General features: G+C 40.6%; 2 protein-coding genes and 1 long non-coding RNA gene across 3 annotated transcripts in view; 2 read left to right on the top strand and 1 right to left on the bottom strand.

Moving 5' to 3' along the window:
• Positions 1-18,015, top strand: part of LOC129347891 (uncharacterized) — a 158,262-nt gene that overhangs the window by 13,779 nt on the left and 126,468 nt on the right. The gene's annotated exons all lie outside the window — the stretch shown is intronic.
• On the top strand, positions 3,316-15,362 carry parp16 (poly (ADP-ribose) polymerase family, member 16). The gene is given in 9 exon segments (XM_055006537.1): positions 3,316-3,354; positions 4,388-4,421; positions 7,624-7,735; positions 7,737-7,794; positions 8,797-8,934; positions 9,024-9,230; positions 9,441-9,612; positions 9,725-9,869; positions 15,152-15,362. Coding segments are annotated over 7 exon segments (906 nt in total). The 5' UTR covers positions 3,316-3,354; positions 4,388-4,421; positions 7,624-7,631; the 3' UTR covers positions 15,234-15,362.
• si:ch73-330k17.3 (IGFBP domain-containing protein) lies at positions 11,646-12,393 on the bottom strand. The gene has a single exon (XM_055006559.1). The coding sequence runs from the start codon at positions 12,058-12,060 to the stop codon at positions 11,701-11,703; it is 360 nt and encodes a 119-aa protein (XP_054862534.1). The 5' UTR covers positions 12,061-12,393; the 3' UTR covers positions 11,646-11,700.

Here is an 18,015-nt window from a genome sequence, read left to right as displayed (position 1 = left end):
CTAGGCCTATAGCAGCATAACTAGGGGCAAACTAAAGGGACGTCAAGATAGGAAGTCAGTTGTGCAAATGAAAACACCAGCTCACCCCGTCAGGGTCACCCAGTCAGCCCTAACTATAAGCTTTGTCGAAAAGGAAGGTTTTAAGCCTGGTCTTAAAAATAGAGAGGGTGTCCGCCTCCCAAACCCAAACTGGGAGCTGGTTCCACAGGAGAGGTGCCTGATAACTGAAGGCTCTGCCTCCCATTCTACTTTTAGAGATTCTAGGAACAACAAGTAAGCCTGCAGTCTGAGAGCGAAGAGTTCTGCTAGGGTAATATGGTACTATCAGGTCTTTAAGATATGATGGAGATTGGTTGTTAAGAGCTTTATATGTCAGAAGAAGGATTTTGAATTCTATTCTAGATTTAACAGGGAGCCAATGAAGAGAAACCAGTATAGGAGAAATATGATCTCTCTTGCTAACTCCCGTCAGTACTCTGGCTGCAGCGTTTTGGATCAGCTGTAGATGTTTCAGAGAGCTATTGGGACAACCTGATAATAAGGAATTACAGTTGTCAAGCCTAGAAGTAACAAATGCATGGACTAGTTTTTCTGCATCACTCTGAGACAGGATGTTCCTGATTTTCACAATATTTCTCAGGTGGAAAAAGGAAGTCCTACAGATTTGTCCTCCTCCTCCTATTTTAAAGATTTTAGTAAAAAAAAAAATAAAAAAATAATAATAAAATTTAAAAAAATAAAGATTTTAGCAATCCCCCCCCCCCCCCCCACACACACACACACACTCACACACACACACACACACACACACACACACACACAACCACCACCGCCGCCGCCGCCGCCACCGCGGACACTGGAAGGTCTCGCCGCCTGAAGGAAGTCTCCAGAAAAACAGGTAAGAAATAAGTCAGGATCCCTGTGAATGCTGCTGCATGAGAAGGTGAGTTTGGGATTTTGATATTGCATTCATGCATCTGATATTTTCAAATCTCAACAATGACAACACCTCGACAAGATTCTGCCGCGGTTTTCTCTTTGATTTCTTTCAGGCGGATAACCCCGGCACCCAAGACCAAGATGAGGACGACCCCAAAAGACGACAAAAGATGAGACAGCGAAGGACAGTGAAGACGAGTGACCGAGCCCCGACAGAGACGCAGCCAGAGAAGACGACCGACTTTACTGCCACTTTACTGGATGCACTGGTAATTTAAATGTGCTTGAGAAAGAGTGACCCTACACACACTGCATGTTTACACTGGGATTTAGCGTGTACCATGTCACAGTCTGACAAAGTCTAGTTATTTATGTCAGAATCAATTGAAAAATCCATCTGTACATGTTTTTTGTTTGTGTTAAATAGGTGCTTCATCGACTCCAAGCCATTTCAGACAGGATGTAACAGAGATGATGGGAGGCAGATCCAGGACCAGTGCATGGCTCATGAGACCATTCAATTAACACAAGGTAAGCTCATGAAACAAAATGTCTAATTAGATACTTTATGTTAATATGAGCATATGCAGTTATTTAGCTCAAACGTAAATAAAAATTTTCTCTCTTTTTGCTGTCTTTAGAGCTCTCTCTCCAAGACCGCCAGACTGATGAAAGATCAAATCAAGAAACCAGACAAGGACCAGCCCATGATGTGGAAGAGGGGACGATTATTATAGCGACACAAAAGGTGAGACAAAGACTAAATTTAGTTTTATTGTGTTATTGTTTTGTGTGTGGTCAGTTTGGAATCACTGGTTAACCGTCCATGTGTTTGGATTGCAGGAGGAAGTCGGAAAACCCAGAGAAAACCCACACAGCCGCAGAGAGAACATGAACAGAAAGAAGCAACTGAGCAGCAGGTTGGTACCGATGTAAATTCAATGTGCCTTGTGGTAGTGAATTGTTCTGTGCTAGTGCTGAATGTGAATCTCACACACACACCTGTGATTCTTTTCTTCCATCACTGCGACTTCAAAACCAAAGAAGACGAAGAAACAGTTGGAGGAGCCCCAAGATGACGGATCAGCGACAAAAGAACCAGGCCAGGAAGATGAAGAAGATGAAGACCAGTCCCAAACAAAGAAGAAGATGAAGACCAGTCCCAAACAAAGAAGAAGACGAAGATGAAGAAGAAGAAGAACTCTTCCAGATATCACCAATGGTAAATCCCCCCAAATTCATTGCTTCTACAGATACAGTCATTGAGGAGACATTGTGTCATGTTGCAGTGAGAGCTCCAGATAATGTGTATCACGCAGCACAGATCTAATTTCCAGCAAACTCTATGATAAAATGATATTTTTGTTATGTGTTATGTATATGTTATGTTTTATTATGAGAAAATTGTACTAATTCTCTTAAGCAGAACTGAAGGGTAGTCAGTGCTTCTCTATATTTACTTAGAAATCATGAATGGTTTAGACCATTACCCATGACGAGACCATGAGTAGACCTTTTCCTGACAAAAGCCTTTATGTAAGTAGGAGTCAGTGTTAACATATGCTTTAGGCTTATGAACTGTATGAGCTGCAAAATGCCAAATGTTGCTGCTGAAGATAAATTACTTACTAAAACCAAAAGAGACCTATTGTCCACATCAGTATAGTTCATAAGTAGTGTCACATCTGCCCTGTGAGCATTTAGTCAGTGCAATTCAATAATTCCCACAAGCGCAAAAGACACAGTGACTGAACTGTAGTAATAGTAGAAGAACTGGATTCCTTGTAGGTGTAGTCAAATGTGTGGTGCAAAAAGTGGAATTTTTAAGGGGAAAATGATAAATATAACCTACTCTAGCACTGCCTGTATCTACCATATGGTGACAGTCCCTCCAGTCTATACTGATTTTTGCCTTGAAAATATAAGACTTTTATATACCTGTGACAAGTCTATGGAGCCTCTCTGTCTGAGAAAGTATGTCCATAGCTCTGAGGAGCAGCTGAATCAGGACAATGAGTGATATTTAGTTTCTGCTGTGGCACATGAGATGACTCTCTGGATATCAGAGCAGTAATGTGTTATAAATGCTGCCTTCCCGTGTCCTCGTAAATTTCTTATTTATGCTGCTTCAGAGCCCACGTTACAATTACGATTTCAAAACAGCAAACCAAACACTTAACGGTGTGCTGTGTTTTTGGGGTTTTTTTGTGCTAAATATTACTGTGTGCTCTGTCTTTATGTTAAACTGCTGACACGGCTCCCATGCTTCTCCATTTGCTAATTCGTCTGCCACGTTTGTGTTTACACAAACTAGAATGTTGTGTTTTTGTTTTTTTTTTACTGCGCTTGAACGCAGCAGCTCCTGAAGCTAACGTTAGCTCTTCCTGCAGTGTTATGAGCTGAGCAAGACTGAAGGTAAGAGCAATTAATTATTTTAAAAAATATATAGTGACTGTCAAGTAAAATATATCCGGGTGCCTCAGTGATGTCTTCGTAGCACAAACAGGAAGCTACAGTTGTCCGACAGTGTTGTATTTGTGATGAGAAACGTTGCAGGGCCACTAATATGTTCACTTATAGTGGCTCAGCTAGCGTTAGCTTTGTTAACATTGGCTTCCTCACACCCCACTGTGCTAATTAAAAGGCACAGCGTTACTTACCAACCAAATACAGTCACTGAACAGTAAGACACAACAAAAATCTGCACTTAACTTTAGTTTTGAAGTGTCACATTTCTGTGTTGACGTTGGGCATAAAAGCTACAATAAACGTAAACTGTTGATTTAAGTAAAACAAGCTGTAACTTCGCACTAGCTAAAGTATGTAACTGCTAAATTAGTAAATGAGCTAAACTTAGCCAGTGACCTGATTTACAAAACGGTGTATTGTAAGGTTTTCTATCCCAAACAAAAACTGTCTCCTCCTCAGAGAAAGAGAAGAAGAGCAGGGGGAGGACTGCACACTATGAAAACATGCGTCAAAAAGTCAACACGTTTAATGGTTGTTTAGTCTTACATGTGAGAATGTGATGCTTTTATTTTGATTAAACTATAATTAAATTCATATTTGGTGGATTTAAGATATGGGGAGGACAAAACAAGCAATTTGACGGTGCCTTTTTGATCTTTATGATATAATGAGGAGCATCTCTCTCACAGTTTTATGTTTTCAAGACCAAGCAGTTGACAAAATCAGTAGGGAAAAAACAAAGATTAGATGAACCATTAATGGGATTAAACGGTTTGACACAACAGTTTCTTCATCCACTTATGTAGAGCTATAGCAGTGAGATGATTAACTGATCCGTTGGCTGACAGACAACTGGTTGGCATCAACTGTGACACTAAAAAAAGCCAAATGTTTGCTGCCTATAGTTTCTTAAATATAAGCATTTGAAGCTTGTTGTTGTCACGCATGACAGTAATGCTGAATATCTTTGCATTTTCAGTTGAGAACTGGATAAAACAACTCATCTTAAAGATGTAAGTTTGGAAATAATAATAAAATAAACCAAGGTAAAAAATCATTATATCAAAGGATAATATAAGTATATGTTAAGTGCAGCCTTTCGTTTCTATTGTGGTGCTCACAGCAGAGACAAATGGGTGGAGCTGACCTAGTCCCCTTCTGCCTCTCTGAATGCACATCAGCAATAAACAGTTTATTGTTGATGTGTTAGAGGTCAAGGTCACAATAAGTCTTGTATGGAAGTGGGCATAACCAATATTATTTCATGTTTCTTAAAGATATCATCAACATGTTCAGCATCATTCCTGTGACAATCAGCAGGACTAGACTTACAAGTAGTTTCTGAGAGATTACTGTATGTGCATCACCCCTTTCTTTTTAAGATGTATGCTGTTAGTGAAATAATCTTTATCATATCCGAATAATTAATGTAAGCAAATTTGACCAAGGTTACCTAATATGCAAAATATATTCTTAATAGATTTTGTGCACTTGGCTCTGTCTCTGTCTGCCACCTTACCACAAGTGGTGCTGCAGTGCTCAGCCTCTCGTCATATTTGTTTACATGAGATGTTTATTGATCTGGAAACACATAACTTAATGCTCCTCGTGCTCCTCCAGAGACTCCTTGGTTTTGCTCCTTCTGCAGGAACCACCCTTCAACTCCAGTCCACTGATACTCCACACCACAGACCACAACCTTTCCACTCCGCTATCATCCTCCACAAGGTTCCCAGTGGGGATTCGAACCGTGACCCTCCACATGACAGACACACAACCTATGTGTGAGCTATCTTTCACACAAGGTCCTTTGTGGACTTTGTTGTAATGATGGTTGAAAGAGGTTGTCATACAGCCAAAGTGTCAAAAGAGCCCTGGGCTGGATTCAAACCAAAAACCTCCTGGATGAGAGGCAGATAACTTACCACTGCGCTATCCTTCCTACTGGGTGTAACTGTTAGTTTTCGTAAATGATGGTACACAAAACTATTAAGGAGGTGAAGATAATAAAGGAACTAAGGTGGATTTCAACCGGGGACCTTCAACATGCCAGGCAAAAAACTTACCTCTACGCCACCTGTCCTACAAGATGTTGCTCTAACTTTGCTTAAATGATGCTAGCAATTAGTACTGGAGCATCCAAAGGACACATAAAAAGTGTGAGTGGGGATTTGAACCATGGACCTTCAACATGTGAGGCACAGAACTTACCTCTGCACCACATTTCCTACAAGGTGTTGTTGTAAATTGGCTTAAATGATGGCATCAATCAGTACTGGAGCAATCAAAGGACAAATAAAAGGTGTGAGTGGAGATTTGAATCATGTGAGGTACAGAACTTACATTGTAGGTTTGTTTCTGAGACTGAATACACCCAATCTCATCTGATCTGCAAAGCTAAGCAGGGTTGGGCCTGGTTAGTATTTGGATGGGAGATTACCTGGGAATACCAGCTGCTGTAAGCTTTTTACTTCTCCTCACAACCTGAACAAGACACTGCTGGTCATTCACTAGAGACAGCTATCAACTAAAACCTCTTGGTTTCTTTATTATACACTCTATGAGGTGGATAAGCTGCAGCTCATGCTGATTTATTGCTGGTTCTGGTTGGAGCCAAAGAACAAAGGCGTCACCTGTTGGAGCAGCTGATGTCCTGCAGCCTCTTCACCACAGAAAGCCTCTGACAGCTTCAATTCTTTACACTCTGACTGCAAGACACCAATCACATAGGAACATATACATGTGTGGAACAAAGAGCTGAACTGACACTCAACATGTGTTTGACCATTTATTGATAAAGACATTCAAACATGTCTAGAGATAGAACACCAACGCACGGTGTAAGAAAGGTCAGAACAGACTTCACCTGCTCAGGAAACTGAGGACCTTCGGGGTGCAGGGAGCAATTCTGAGGACCTTTTATGGTTGTGTGGTGGTATCAGCCATCCTGTATGGAGTGGTCTGCTGGAGCAGCAGCATCACGGCTGCAGACAGGAAGAGACTAAAGAAACTGGTTAAGAAAGCAAGCTCTGTCCTGGGCTGGTGTTAGACAGGAGGATGATGACAAAGCTGTTGTCTATCATGGAGGACATCTCCCACCCCCTGCAGGAAACAGGACCATCACCGGCAGCTCCTTCAGGGACAGACTGCTTCACCCACAATGTTTGAAGGAGGTCCTTCCTTCCTGCAGCAGTCAGACTGTGTTCAATCAAACCTGCTCCCAGTAGTTCAGATCACCCATGAAGTAACTGCAATAAAATGTAAATAAGTCAATATGTGCAATTTCACAAGGTTTTTTTTTTTTTACAAGCATTTCTATTTCTTCTCTAAGGAGAAAGCATCTATTTATATCTGTGCACTGAGTGCTGCTTTTCTTTTTACTTTTTTTCCTATCTGCTACTGCCACACTGAAAATTTCCCCACTGCAGAATCTACCTATCCATCCATCTATCTATGGTCCATCTACCTCCCTACCTATCTATCCATCCATCCATCCATCCATCCATCCATCCATCTCTCTCACAGGTGTGGGGGTTGATTCACCTGTTCTCAATCACCTTAATCCACGAAGGCCCGGTTCTTCATTCTTCCGCTCTCTGCCAGACCAGAGACTTTGAAACCAGAACCTTTCTCCTACAATTAGTCTGGTTTCCCCTTTTTGTTTTCACCTTGGTTTAGTTATCCTTTCTGTGTTGGTTTTAGTTTCATTCGTTAAATAAACTCCTTGTAATCTTTGACCTGTGTCTGCAGATGTCCTGTGACACCAATGATCCCATCTGATATTTAGCATGTTTTCAATTATTGGTCCCATTTCTTAAAAAAAAAAAAAAAAAAAAAAAAAAAAGCCCCCTGAAATCTGATCAGATAAATGAATGTGAAACTACTTTGGGTCTGCTGCAGCTGCCAGCTGCAGCTGCCAGCTGCCAAATGGCACGCGTGCCATTTTGGCACGCACGCGTGCCATTCCCCGAAAATATCAAATTTTTCGCCGGTCCTGATGTGTGTGGCGATTTTCATGCGTTTTCGTGAATGTTTAGGGCGTCAAAAAGGCCGATTTGGAGGCGGACGAAGAAAGTATAATAATAATAATAATAATAATAATAATAATAATAATTCCTAGGGTTTCAATAGGTTCCTCGCACCACTTCGTGGTGCTCGGACCCTAATTATGTGGATGAGCTCACTGGTGTGTTATCTTATCACTTCTGTTTGCAGTGCTGGGAATGCAGCCTCCGCTGCCACCCGAAGCCGTCAGAGAGCTGGTGTGCTCCTGTCTGCACAGAGACCCGGTAGCCGCAGACCTCCGCTGCAGCCTGTTTGTTGCTGCTGCTCAGACCCTTCCCTCCTCGATACATAAGTGGTGACAATAAGGACTTTGAGGAGTTGGTAAGAGTTACAGTGACATTCAGACTCCATATTGTAGCAGCTACGCTTACATGTCAAACACAATCAGTATTTTAGGTACCCTAATTATAGACATTATCATCTGTTGCTTAGAAAGAATGCACATGCACACTATGAATTTGGAGTTGGCAATGTACGCATACACTTGGTGGCAGTAAAGTACTGTTAAAGGTCGCTGTGAGTTAGTTAAGAAAACATAACGAGAACACTGTGAGATACATAAACAATACAGATTCAAAGTATTAATATGTCTTTACAGATTGTGTAATGCGTAGGTGAAGCTGCCACACAAATGGTTCCAAGATACAATCAATACATTTAGATGAGAGATGTCTAAAACGCAAGAAAACCCAACTGTATTTACATTAACAATACAGATACAGACTGGAAGAGGAGAACACAGTCGTCTGCCAAGGACAAAGCACTATGTTGATGTTGTAAAGAAAGTGATCAAGATCTGCAGCAAAATTTGATGAGTTTTTCCTTTGCCCATGCTCCATCTCTCCATCGGTTTCATGAAATTCAGCTCACTAGTTTTTGTGTTGTCTTGCTGACAGACAAATGACATTGAAACCATACAACCATTTTTGCTCTTGCTTTAGCAGAAGATTAGGAGTCATACAATGAGTCAAGATCTTTTTATGTCTTTGATGGCTCACTTTAAACGAGTCATGATGGGGTGCCATTATCAGCTTTATCAAACCCAAGCTGTTATTACTGTGAGAAATGAAAGACAGCATCAAAAAATGCCAGAACTAAATGTGGTGACAACATTTTTGTTGCCATTGTACAGAGTTGTATCTTTGGGTGTTATAATAAATAAAGTAATACCAAAATTTGTGATGGCATAGATTAAGAAATGATGACTTCCTTTCAGAGACTCTTTCCATGGTCCAAGGAATAAGAGAGAAAACAAGAAGCACTCCTGTCAGGTTTGATTCTGGTTGTATAAATAAGATTTTAAGAAATTGTGTTATTCTCTAGTTGGCAGATGTGAGCTCATTGCCTGGTGTGAGAGAGTTGGTGAGGCTACGACCTGGAGAAGGAGATCAGCATTTGGCTCTCACACACTGGATTCTGTCTTCAAAGAGCTTTGCTGTGAAGACACTGCAGAAAGATGAGGTACACTGCTACAGACATAAATACATTAACCACAGTGTCTTTTATTGTTTGCTTTTTTGCTTACGATGTGTTTCTTTGATCTTCTCCAGTATGCCAAGCTCTGTAACCTGACGGAAAATGAAGGGATCTCTGCACCTGTGCCAAACTTCCTCTTTGAGCTGGAGTACTCCGATTAGATGAACGCCAGGTTTGAGAGGACGAGAGAAGGATGAGATGTTTTCTTTGCATTCCACGGGAGCCGCCTGGAGAACTTTCACTCAATCATTCATAACGGGCTGCACTGTCACCTCAATAAGGTCATCAGCAGCTGTTTCAGTACAGTGAAAAATAAAGATGCTGCTCCTTGTGGACCTGATATAATAGAATTTTTAAAAAAAATCTCTTCTCATTAAAGGTTGATACCATTTATCGATGGTGACTGGAGTGGAAATCAGAGCTACCCACTTGGTTTATCTGACAAGAAAACTAATGTCTGGTCGATTTGATTGCATTTTTTGCGTACGCAGAACTCAGTGTTTGGAGAGGGAACCTACCTCACCAGCGACCTCAGCATGGCTGTCCTCTACAGTCCTCACAGCAGCAGCTGGCAAGAAAGTATCCTGGGTCCACAACTCAGCTGTGTGGCCTTGTGTGAAGTCATTGATCATCCAGATGTGAAGTGCCAGGTGAAGAAAAAAGGTGGGTTTAACCGTGTGACTCACTGGACACATGGAGTCACACAGGTTATGAATCCTGTGACACAGATGCCTAAATCACTGCAGATTATTATAGCGCTCATTTTTCATTTCAGATTCTGAAATCATCGACCGCCAGCGCTCAAGGGCAAAGAACAGTGAAGGAGGGAATGTACCACAGAAATACTTTATAGTCACCAACAATCAGCTTTTAAGAGTCAAGTACCTGCTTGTTTACTCTCAGAGGAGGCACCTGTCCAGGTAAGAATCACCTCGGATGGATCTTAGCTGCATTCAGATTTTTTGCTCGCCCACTATACAGCCCACTACACTGTGAATCAATGTTTTTGTAGCACTGTACAATTTCTCCACTGTAAATTTTACACTACACTATATAAGGCACTACAAAATACCCAAACTACAGAGTACAGAAACTATACATTACATCGGCTGATACAGGCCATCGAACATTGTGGCCTGTCTGGTTTTTCTCAGAAGAAAAATGAAAATGTTGAGAATAATACCCCTTAAATGTCTCTAAATGTCTCAACTGTACAGTGACTTGTCCCCCGCTCTGCCTGAGCAGCAGCGATTATTATTAAAACGCCAACAATAACCATATTAAGACTTTAGCTGCTCTGTCTAAACTGTAAATGTATTAGCACTATGTTCATCTAAATAAAATGAAATTCTGTTCACGTAGGTTCTTCTTACGACGTTTTATTTTGTTATTGTGGACAGATATGTCAATTAAAATTAAGTGTACAGTGGTTCCTCACCATATCGCGGTTCACTTTTCACGGTCTCACTGTATCGCGGATTTCTAAATTGTATTTAGTATCACAAATTTTTTGCTTTATCGCAGGATTTTGCGATATATAGGTATTTTTATAAATGGTGGGGTTTTTTGCGGTAAAAGAAGCATTTTCTAGCCTAAAAATTAAAAACAGTATAAAAAAATATATAAAAAATAATCATGACAACATATTAAAAGAATATTAAATCAAAACAAAATGCGTAGCGTGCAGCGCTGGGTGGTGATTGGCTTAGCGACCGTAGCATCAGTCTCCCCTGTTTCCCGAGTATAGCAGCGTTCAGCATGTCGCCTTGTCCATTCTCACTGTGCAGTACATTCATCTCATCGTCATCAGTACTGCACAGCTAATTCATCATCATCTTCATCATAAAAGTGGTGCTATATTCGCTGGTGAGTACCCATATAGAGGTAGGTTTACGAGTGTAGAAAGTCTTTAAGAGCATAGGAAGTGTTTGTAAGAGTGTGGGAAAGGTTAACAGTATGGGAAAGGTTTATAAGTGTTGGGAGGGTTTATAAAGTCTGAAAATATATATAAATATATATAAATAATAAAGTAAATACGGTTGCTATTTCGTGGATTTTTGCCTATCGAGGAGGGATCTGGAACGTAACCCCCGAGAGACGACGAACCACAATCCTTATCCTAAAATAGTGACTTTTTGGTGTCCATAGCCTCAAATGTGGTGCAAATGTTTAGTCATTTGTTTGACGTAGATAATTACAAATATCCAGTGCATGATTATGTGTCAGTGATTCATCCGAATTGTGTCTGAAGCACATCAACAGCTGTCTGCCCTTGTGTCCTAGTGAGTCTTTTCTTTCTTTTCACAAACATTACATAGTGAGTGAGCAAACACGTGGACAATCTGAATACAGCTGCTATTGTGCAGCTGACTTGTGTGCTGAGAAAGTTGCAGCCAAGGATGTGCTACCACATGAGGTGAACGCACCATAACTCATCTAATAGAAACTGCACACACCTTTTATCAGCCAGTTGATTATTTGCAAGATTTTGGTATATTGCAGGAACTTAAATGGACTATAGCAAAACAGAATTACAACCAAAATCAAGAATACAGACTTTAAATAAGCACCGGTGCATTAAGGACCATTACAATAATAATACCATATAAAAAAATATGAATACAATGTACATAAAAGCATTACACAACAGAAAACCATAGCAATAGCTCATTTATATAATCTTATCAGTACTCTGATGCATCATGCTCATCAGTGATAAGATGTCATCCGGTGCACACCTCCTGTTTGTTTTTAATTGAGGGTGTAAACTCTAATCTCACCCGCTTTGCAGATCCCTCTGCGCTCTGCATCTGGTTTGTCATCTGCTGAGTCCTGATGGACACACACCAGCCCCTCATCACACTTCCCCAGATAGTCCCAGGTTCCTCCGCAGGTCTCCCCCTCGGTCCTAGCGCACACTGGGCAGCAGCCGCAGACGCCCGTCGTGATGCCGCCTTTACACCGGAGCTTCAGCACCCTCCTGGAGGAGCAGTGGATCCTCTCGCAGGGTGGGCAGTGGAGGGCTTGAAGCTGCTGAGAGCTCCCAGTAGTGGGCGTCTCCTCTGAGCCCACCGCCCCCAGCAAGGCACCTAAGACGAAGAGCATCCACATCCTTGATCAGCCTGATGTTTATTCTGGAGGGAGAGCACCTGTTGGCACCTTTTATACAGGTGGGCCCCTGAGATATCACGCCAGCAAGGCTTCATAGTTTACGAGCCACAACCTCCACCCCCCACCAGCAGCCAATAGATGAGGGCAGGGGGGGTTCGAGCTGGGTGGATTTTTGACTAAATACACAGTTAATTATCCCCTCGTCTTATCTTAACACTATCAACAGTGTGAGTTTGTTTTGAAACAATTCTTCCTCCTGAACACCGTTAGATAAGTGTGATGCAGCTGGAAAGACTGGCCCCCTTTGTATTTGGAGTCACATGACCTCTGCAAGGGGCAATTCAGTGCACACCTACAATCAGGTAATGACCTATTTCTCCAAAGAACAAAAGGATTAAGACATCAGCAGGTTATCTGATCAGGACATCTCGTAAGTTCTCGTATCTCCGAATGAAAACTGCAGTGTGTAACAATAAAAGATGGACACTGTCGCTGAGGTTACACTGTCAGGACATTTCTGCTCTCATCTGGCTTCCTTTGTGGAGGGTCATACTGCGGTTATCACACAATCGCCTTATTCAGTATTTTTAAAAAAAAAAGGATCAAATGCCTCATTAAATATTAAATTACCTGATTTGCAACACAACACTATTTTGCACAATTTTGCATTTCAGTTGTTCAGTGAACGAAGGTCCATAATAACCGAGTAAAAGCACTTATTTTGTTGTATTGCACAATCAGGAAAGGTCTAAAACAACAAACTGACTGATGAACAACAACTGTAGTCTCAGGAGTTGAGCCAAAAAACAAATCAAACTGAGTCAGTGTATTTCTCTGCTTCCCAGGTAGTCTTTCTTTTAAAAAGGGTATTTAAAAGATAAAAAATTATGTTACATGTGATTTGGGGGGATTTTTTTTTAGTGTTGCAAAATACACTGTGCTTTAAATGTGCATCACATATTGACATAAAAGGCTTCAATGCTGAGTCCTGAATGCATTTTGTAAATATATGAATTGTGCCATCAATAACAAAATCCATCCAATTGTACAATAAATACAGTGAAAATGGCTTCACTTCAACCAGCTACAAATTAAAATGCTGCATCATAATGTGTATGATTATGATGCATGGCAGTGACAGTGTTGAAATGCTTGCAGCTGCTGATCACAACCTCAGTCTGATACAAGTTCAGCTTCATGTGAGCGGAAGGGTTAGAAGACCTCTGATCTGAAATACCACAGTGCAGAGATCCTCAGTTACAAGGAGCCTGCAAGTCATGTGTTTAGTGTACATCTTTACCACAGTGATAAAAATGTTGACTATATGGTAATATTCAGCAGTTGTGGTGCAAAAGCTTGCAAAAAATAGAAACCCTAAATTTAAAAGATAATTAATATGCATTATTTTTCATAGTTAAAACACAATATCTACCCTTTTGTAAACAAACACAGAAATAGTTTTTCACCTGTTCATTGGATGTGAAATATCTCAAATGTTTTGCACAGCACATTAACACTGTAGTGTTAGACAGAAGCAAACAGAAACATTTAAAAAGTACTATTTAAACCATAAACATATAAATGAAACTCACTTTAATATATCTGTGCTACAGGGGGATTGTTGACATTACTATAGTAAAATAGTAGTAAAATAATTAGGCAAGTTGAAAACAAGTTCATGAGCAGAGAGCAAAGTAAGGAGGTTCCTCTCAGACCTGGGTACATTAGGTACAACACAAATATAAACAAGTTTTGTGTACGTAAACCCGGCTAAAATAAGTCAGTCACTTTGTATGCATGTTGACAAAAATATGCCAGAGCACCAAAAAGTATACATATTGTTGCACCAACATAGTTTCAATATTGAATCATCCAAAATGCAGCTTAGACAGATTTTTTAGGTTACGGTTAAATCAGTATTGATTTAGTGTCAGTTATGGCTGAAAATGTGATGTTTATTTGACATCAGTCATAATAAGCGCTTTCAGTTGGGTTTCAATGTCGGGAATCAACTTACATTTAGGGCTTCTGCCTCATAATCATCCTGAGTAAAAAAAAAAAAAAAACCTAGAAGGATTAAAATTGAAATTTTCAGTATGACAAATTGTTAGCTAAGCTGTTGCTGTTCTCTGTAGTAAAGGGGTATTTGAAAATGGTAACATGCAGATAGCAGAAGAGTTGGAGAAGCCATGTGAAATTTGTGGCCACTTAAACTGACAATCTACGTCTGGTGAGTCAGACTGTTCTCCATAGACCCCCCACGTTAAAATGCCCAATTTTGCAGCAGAAATAATCACAGAATGGTGCAAAAAACAGTTTTGGTCTCTAGAGCTAATTAACCCATTCATACCTAACTAACTGATTAATCCCTTTACATTTATATTTAGGCCTAAAATTATGTGTAATTAAGACTGAGACTGCTAGATGAAGCGTAATAAAATCCTGACACTGTATGTGTGCAATGTTAAAAGTTAGAGAAGCACGCTTCCCTCCACATCTTACCAGAAACTGGGGATTTTTGTAACAATATGAGTAATTCCCAGTGAGGATCCTTAGTGTCCCTGCCCTGTGGCTGAACTTGGAATCTCCAATGTGAGTAACTGTATGAATTTGTTGTGAAAAATAGATTAGTAAGTCTTGTGGTGATGTTATTTTTGCATAGTAACATTACTGAAATGACTAATTTGTTATCAGCTTGTTGTTTTAGCTTCAGCTTCAGATCAATGCCCAGGTTTGATGATTTCTGCCCAAAACTTTATGTGACATTTGATGTTTGTAGATATGAAAACATGACAGACACATCAGAGTTATCACATATTTCATGATTGTGTCCTATGACCTGTGTTCACCCCTTAGTTCCCTAAAGGCCTTTGTTAGACAGCCCTTCACTATACACCCCATCCTATCACCACCCAACTCAACAATCTGATCCACACCACCTCCATCCATAAGAAAGCTGAGGTTAAGAACACTTTGATGGAAAACTGGCCTCTGCTTTCATGTATCTATATGCTGCAACTTTTTCGGTCTTCTCCCTCATACAGCTTTTTCTCTGTCTTCATCTCTCTATCTCTATTTCCGTCTCTCTCAGGCCTGACCACATAATGACAGACCTGCTCTGTATTAAAGGACCCTGCCCATGCGTCCTCTCCCTGTCACCTCCCTCCCCATGAAGCCTTTATAAGCCTCTCATACAGAGGGGGCACTACTTGCAAAAAAGAGGCTGAGCATCTGGAAGGCTAACAAGTGGACATAGCCACCTATTTACACAGCAACATCAATCTCCTCTCTGAACGCCAGCCATGGACAACCATTCGTACAACTTCCCTTCTGACTGCACCCCGCTCACCAACTGCAAATCTGCGCGTAAGCCAGCTGGATCCACTGTGGTGAACATGGGCAACTCTGGCAAGAATCCTCCCCGGGACTATCTAGTCTGGTCGCTGTGCAACACCTTGTACGTTAATTTCTGCTGCCTGGGTTTCATGGCGCTCATCTACTCCATCAAGGTGGGACCTTGTGCTGTTTTTAAAAACTATTGTTGCAACTTTTACTTGTGCCAAATTTGACCATTTCTATGAAACATGCAACTTTCAGGAAATGAACTGAGATGTGAAAACGAAGAGTCTACATGTGTTGGTGCGCTCAGAGGGATCCAGGCAACAATTCATTTTTATCTGTCCTTGAAAATGGTTTTATCTGAAACACTTTTTGGTTAACTTTTTCCCTTACAACTAGTCTTCATCAGCTGTTCTACCTCCAAATCGGTTTTAATAACTGATGTTAATATAACTTGTTAATGAATGAGCCATTTTTGACAGATGAAAGTCAGAAACAATAGAACAATTTTGCAATTGGTTACCAACATGCAGTAGAACCTTAGATCATATTCGTGCTGGTCTTGTGCAACCTGATACCCAACAAGAACGCTGCTATAATAATCCAAAGCCCTATGCAAAGCAAGCTGGCAGAAATAGACAAAAGTGGGTTGAGCTGCCGAGTAAAGCTATAAAACAGTGGGCATGTTGTGGCAAATATCACACTGGGAATGAAGCTCAGATGTGTAGCAGCACAACAATATGATTTCTAAAAGAACAAGAAGGACTCAGCCATTACTTCCTAGTCATAGTCAGGGAAAAATTTGGTATTCAAAATGCCAGACTTGTGCAACAGCCATAAAAATAGACTTTGTCCATTGTTTAAAGGCCTGTTGGGAAAGTCTTTGGGTTGCATACGCACGGAAAACAGAACAAAGCATTATATTATGAACACTGTAGTAACTGTTGTTGTCCCTGGTCAGATGGCAGTAGAAAAGTTGCTGTGCCCTTTACCACAGGAATGAGGCTGCAAAGAAACACGAACAAAAACCAAAACAGAACCTTTGCTCCCTAAAAAAAAAAAAAAAACAGCTAAAAGATCCTTGAAAATGCCATGTGCAAAGCAGGATTGGAAACACTATATGACTACCTGAATAAAGTCCCCACAAAAGGGTGTGTACTCTTTATTTAAGTCCTTTTTTTCTGCCTACATAGACTACAGATCTGAATCACAGGCCCACTCCTTGCTCAGTACTCAAATTAAAGACAGTGACTGGCTGCTTGTATGGGGAGTTAAAAATGGCGTAATTGGCATCTTCTTAATAGGCAAGTACTCATGGGAAATTAGAGAGTGCTGGGGAAAGACTCTGCACCGTCCTTTCCAAAATACATAGATGCACTTAGAAGCAGCTCAAGGACTCGTATCGCTCTGGCCTTGGTCAGCCTTGAATCTGAATTGTATAACAACCTGCAATGAACTATGTGTAAACAAAACCATAATAGAACATTATACCGTGCCTTTGTTTGCTTTTCTTCCTCTTAGTATTTACAGTCTGCTGGGTTTTTTCATTTAACAGAGTAAAGACAAAGTCTTGTTGTCTTCAACTTTCTTGCATTGATTATACAAATTCAATGATTCTTCATGTCTTTTGTAGGCCAGGGACCAGAAGACTCAGGGCAACCTGCAGATGGCCCAGGAGTGTTCGGACAAAGCCAAATGGTACAACATCCTGGCAGCCGGCTGGAACATGCTGATTCCACTTCTGGCCATCGTCCTACTTGTCCTCCTGCTCGTCCACCTCGGCTCGTCTCAGGGCTCCTTCGACTTCTTTGGGGAAGATGGTTTCCAAAGTTTCATGAAGCTGTTCAGCTGGTAGATGAAGGCAAACAGATCCCAAATTCAGTACATTCACACTAACTGGAGGGCATCTGAATTGATTCAGAAAATGAAATCTTAATGCTCCTCTTCTATATGGGAGTTAGGACTCTGCTCAGCACTAAAATACTACCAATTGGTGAGAAGGAAAAGTAAACAGTGGTTTATGTATTACAAGACTGTCCTCTTAGGAAGGCGACGTCGAGTAATCGATGAATACAAGACTTAAATTGGAAATGCAACCAGTATTAGAGAGTTACACATAAAAAGCAATGATTTTTGGATCGAAAACTATAAACAAATATTTAGATTGTTCAGTAATAGTAATATGGCAATTTGGTACTTGGGATCTGACATGACAATCTTGATGCCTTCCTAATTATAATGTCAGCATTAGTGGGAAATGGTTATTGAGATGTGAAGTTGATCAAAGACTGAACAAGCCTAAAATGGAAAATATGTGATATAATAAAGATGGAAAAGAGTAGAAGTGAAGTGAGGTTGGGAGACTGAGCAAGCAGCTACTCTGCTTCACTTTTGTTGTTATTTATTGTATTTATGTTGAGTGGAACTTGAATGACAGCTATCTTAAGTCATGGTAGACAGAGAAAGAACAGAGAGAACAGAAAACTGTGGAGCCAAAGTCTGAACGCCGTAATGATGAGAAGCCACTTTACAAAGGACAACAACATTCACCTCCCATCGATAGTCATTTATTTTCACCTTTCAGTGGTTTTAAATGTTATTACTGTTACAACATAC

This window comes from Amphiprion ocellaris, chromosome 3, assembly GCF_022539595.1.
Source record: "Amphiprion ocellaris isolate individual 3 ecotype Okinawa chromosome 3, ASM2253959v1, whole genome shotgun sequence".
In the NCBI taxonomy this organism is placed as follows: Eukaryota; Metazoa; Chordata; class Actinopteri; family Pomacentridae; genus Amphiprion; species Amphiprion ocellaris.
This window is presented reverse-complemented; position numbering and strand designations above follow the sequence as displayed.

Coding starts and splice junctions, on each gene's coding strand:
- si:ch73-330k17.3 (XM_055006559.1), bottom strand. CDS start 12,060: ATGTGGATGCTCTTCGTCTTAGGTGCCTTGCTGGGGGCGGTGGGCTCA.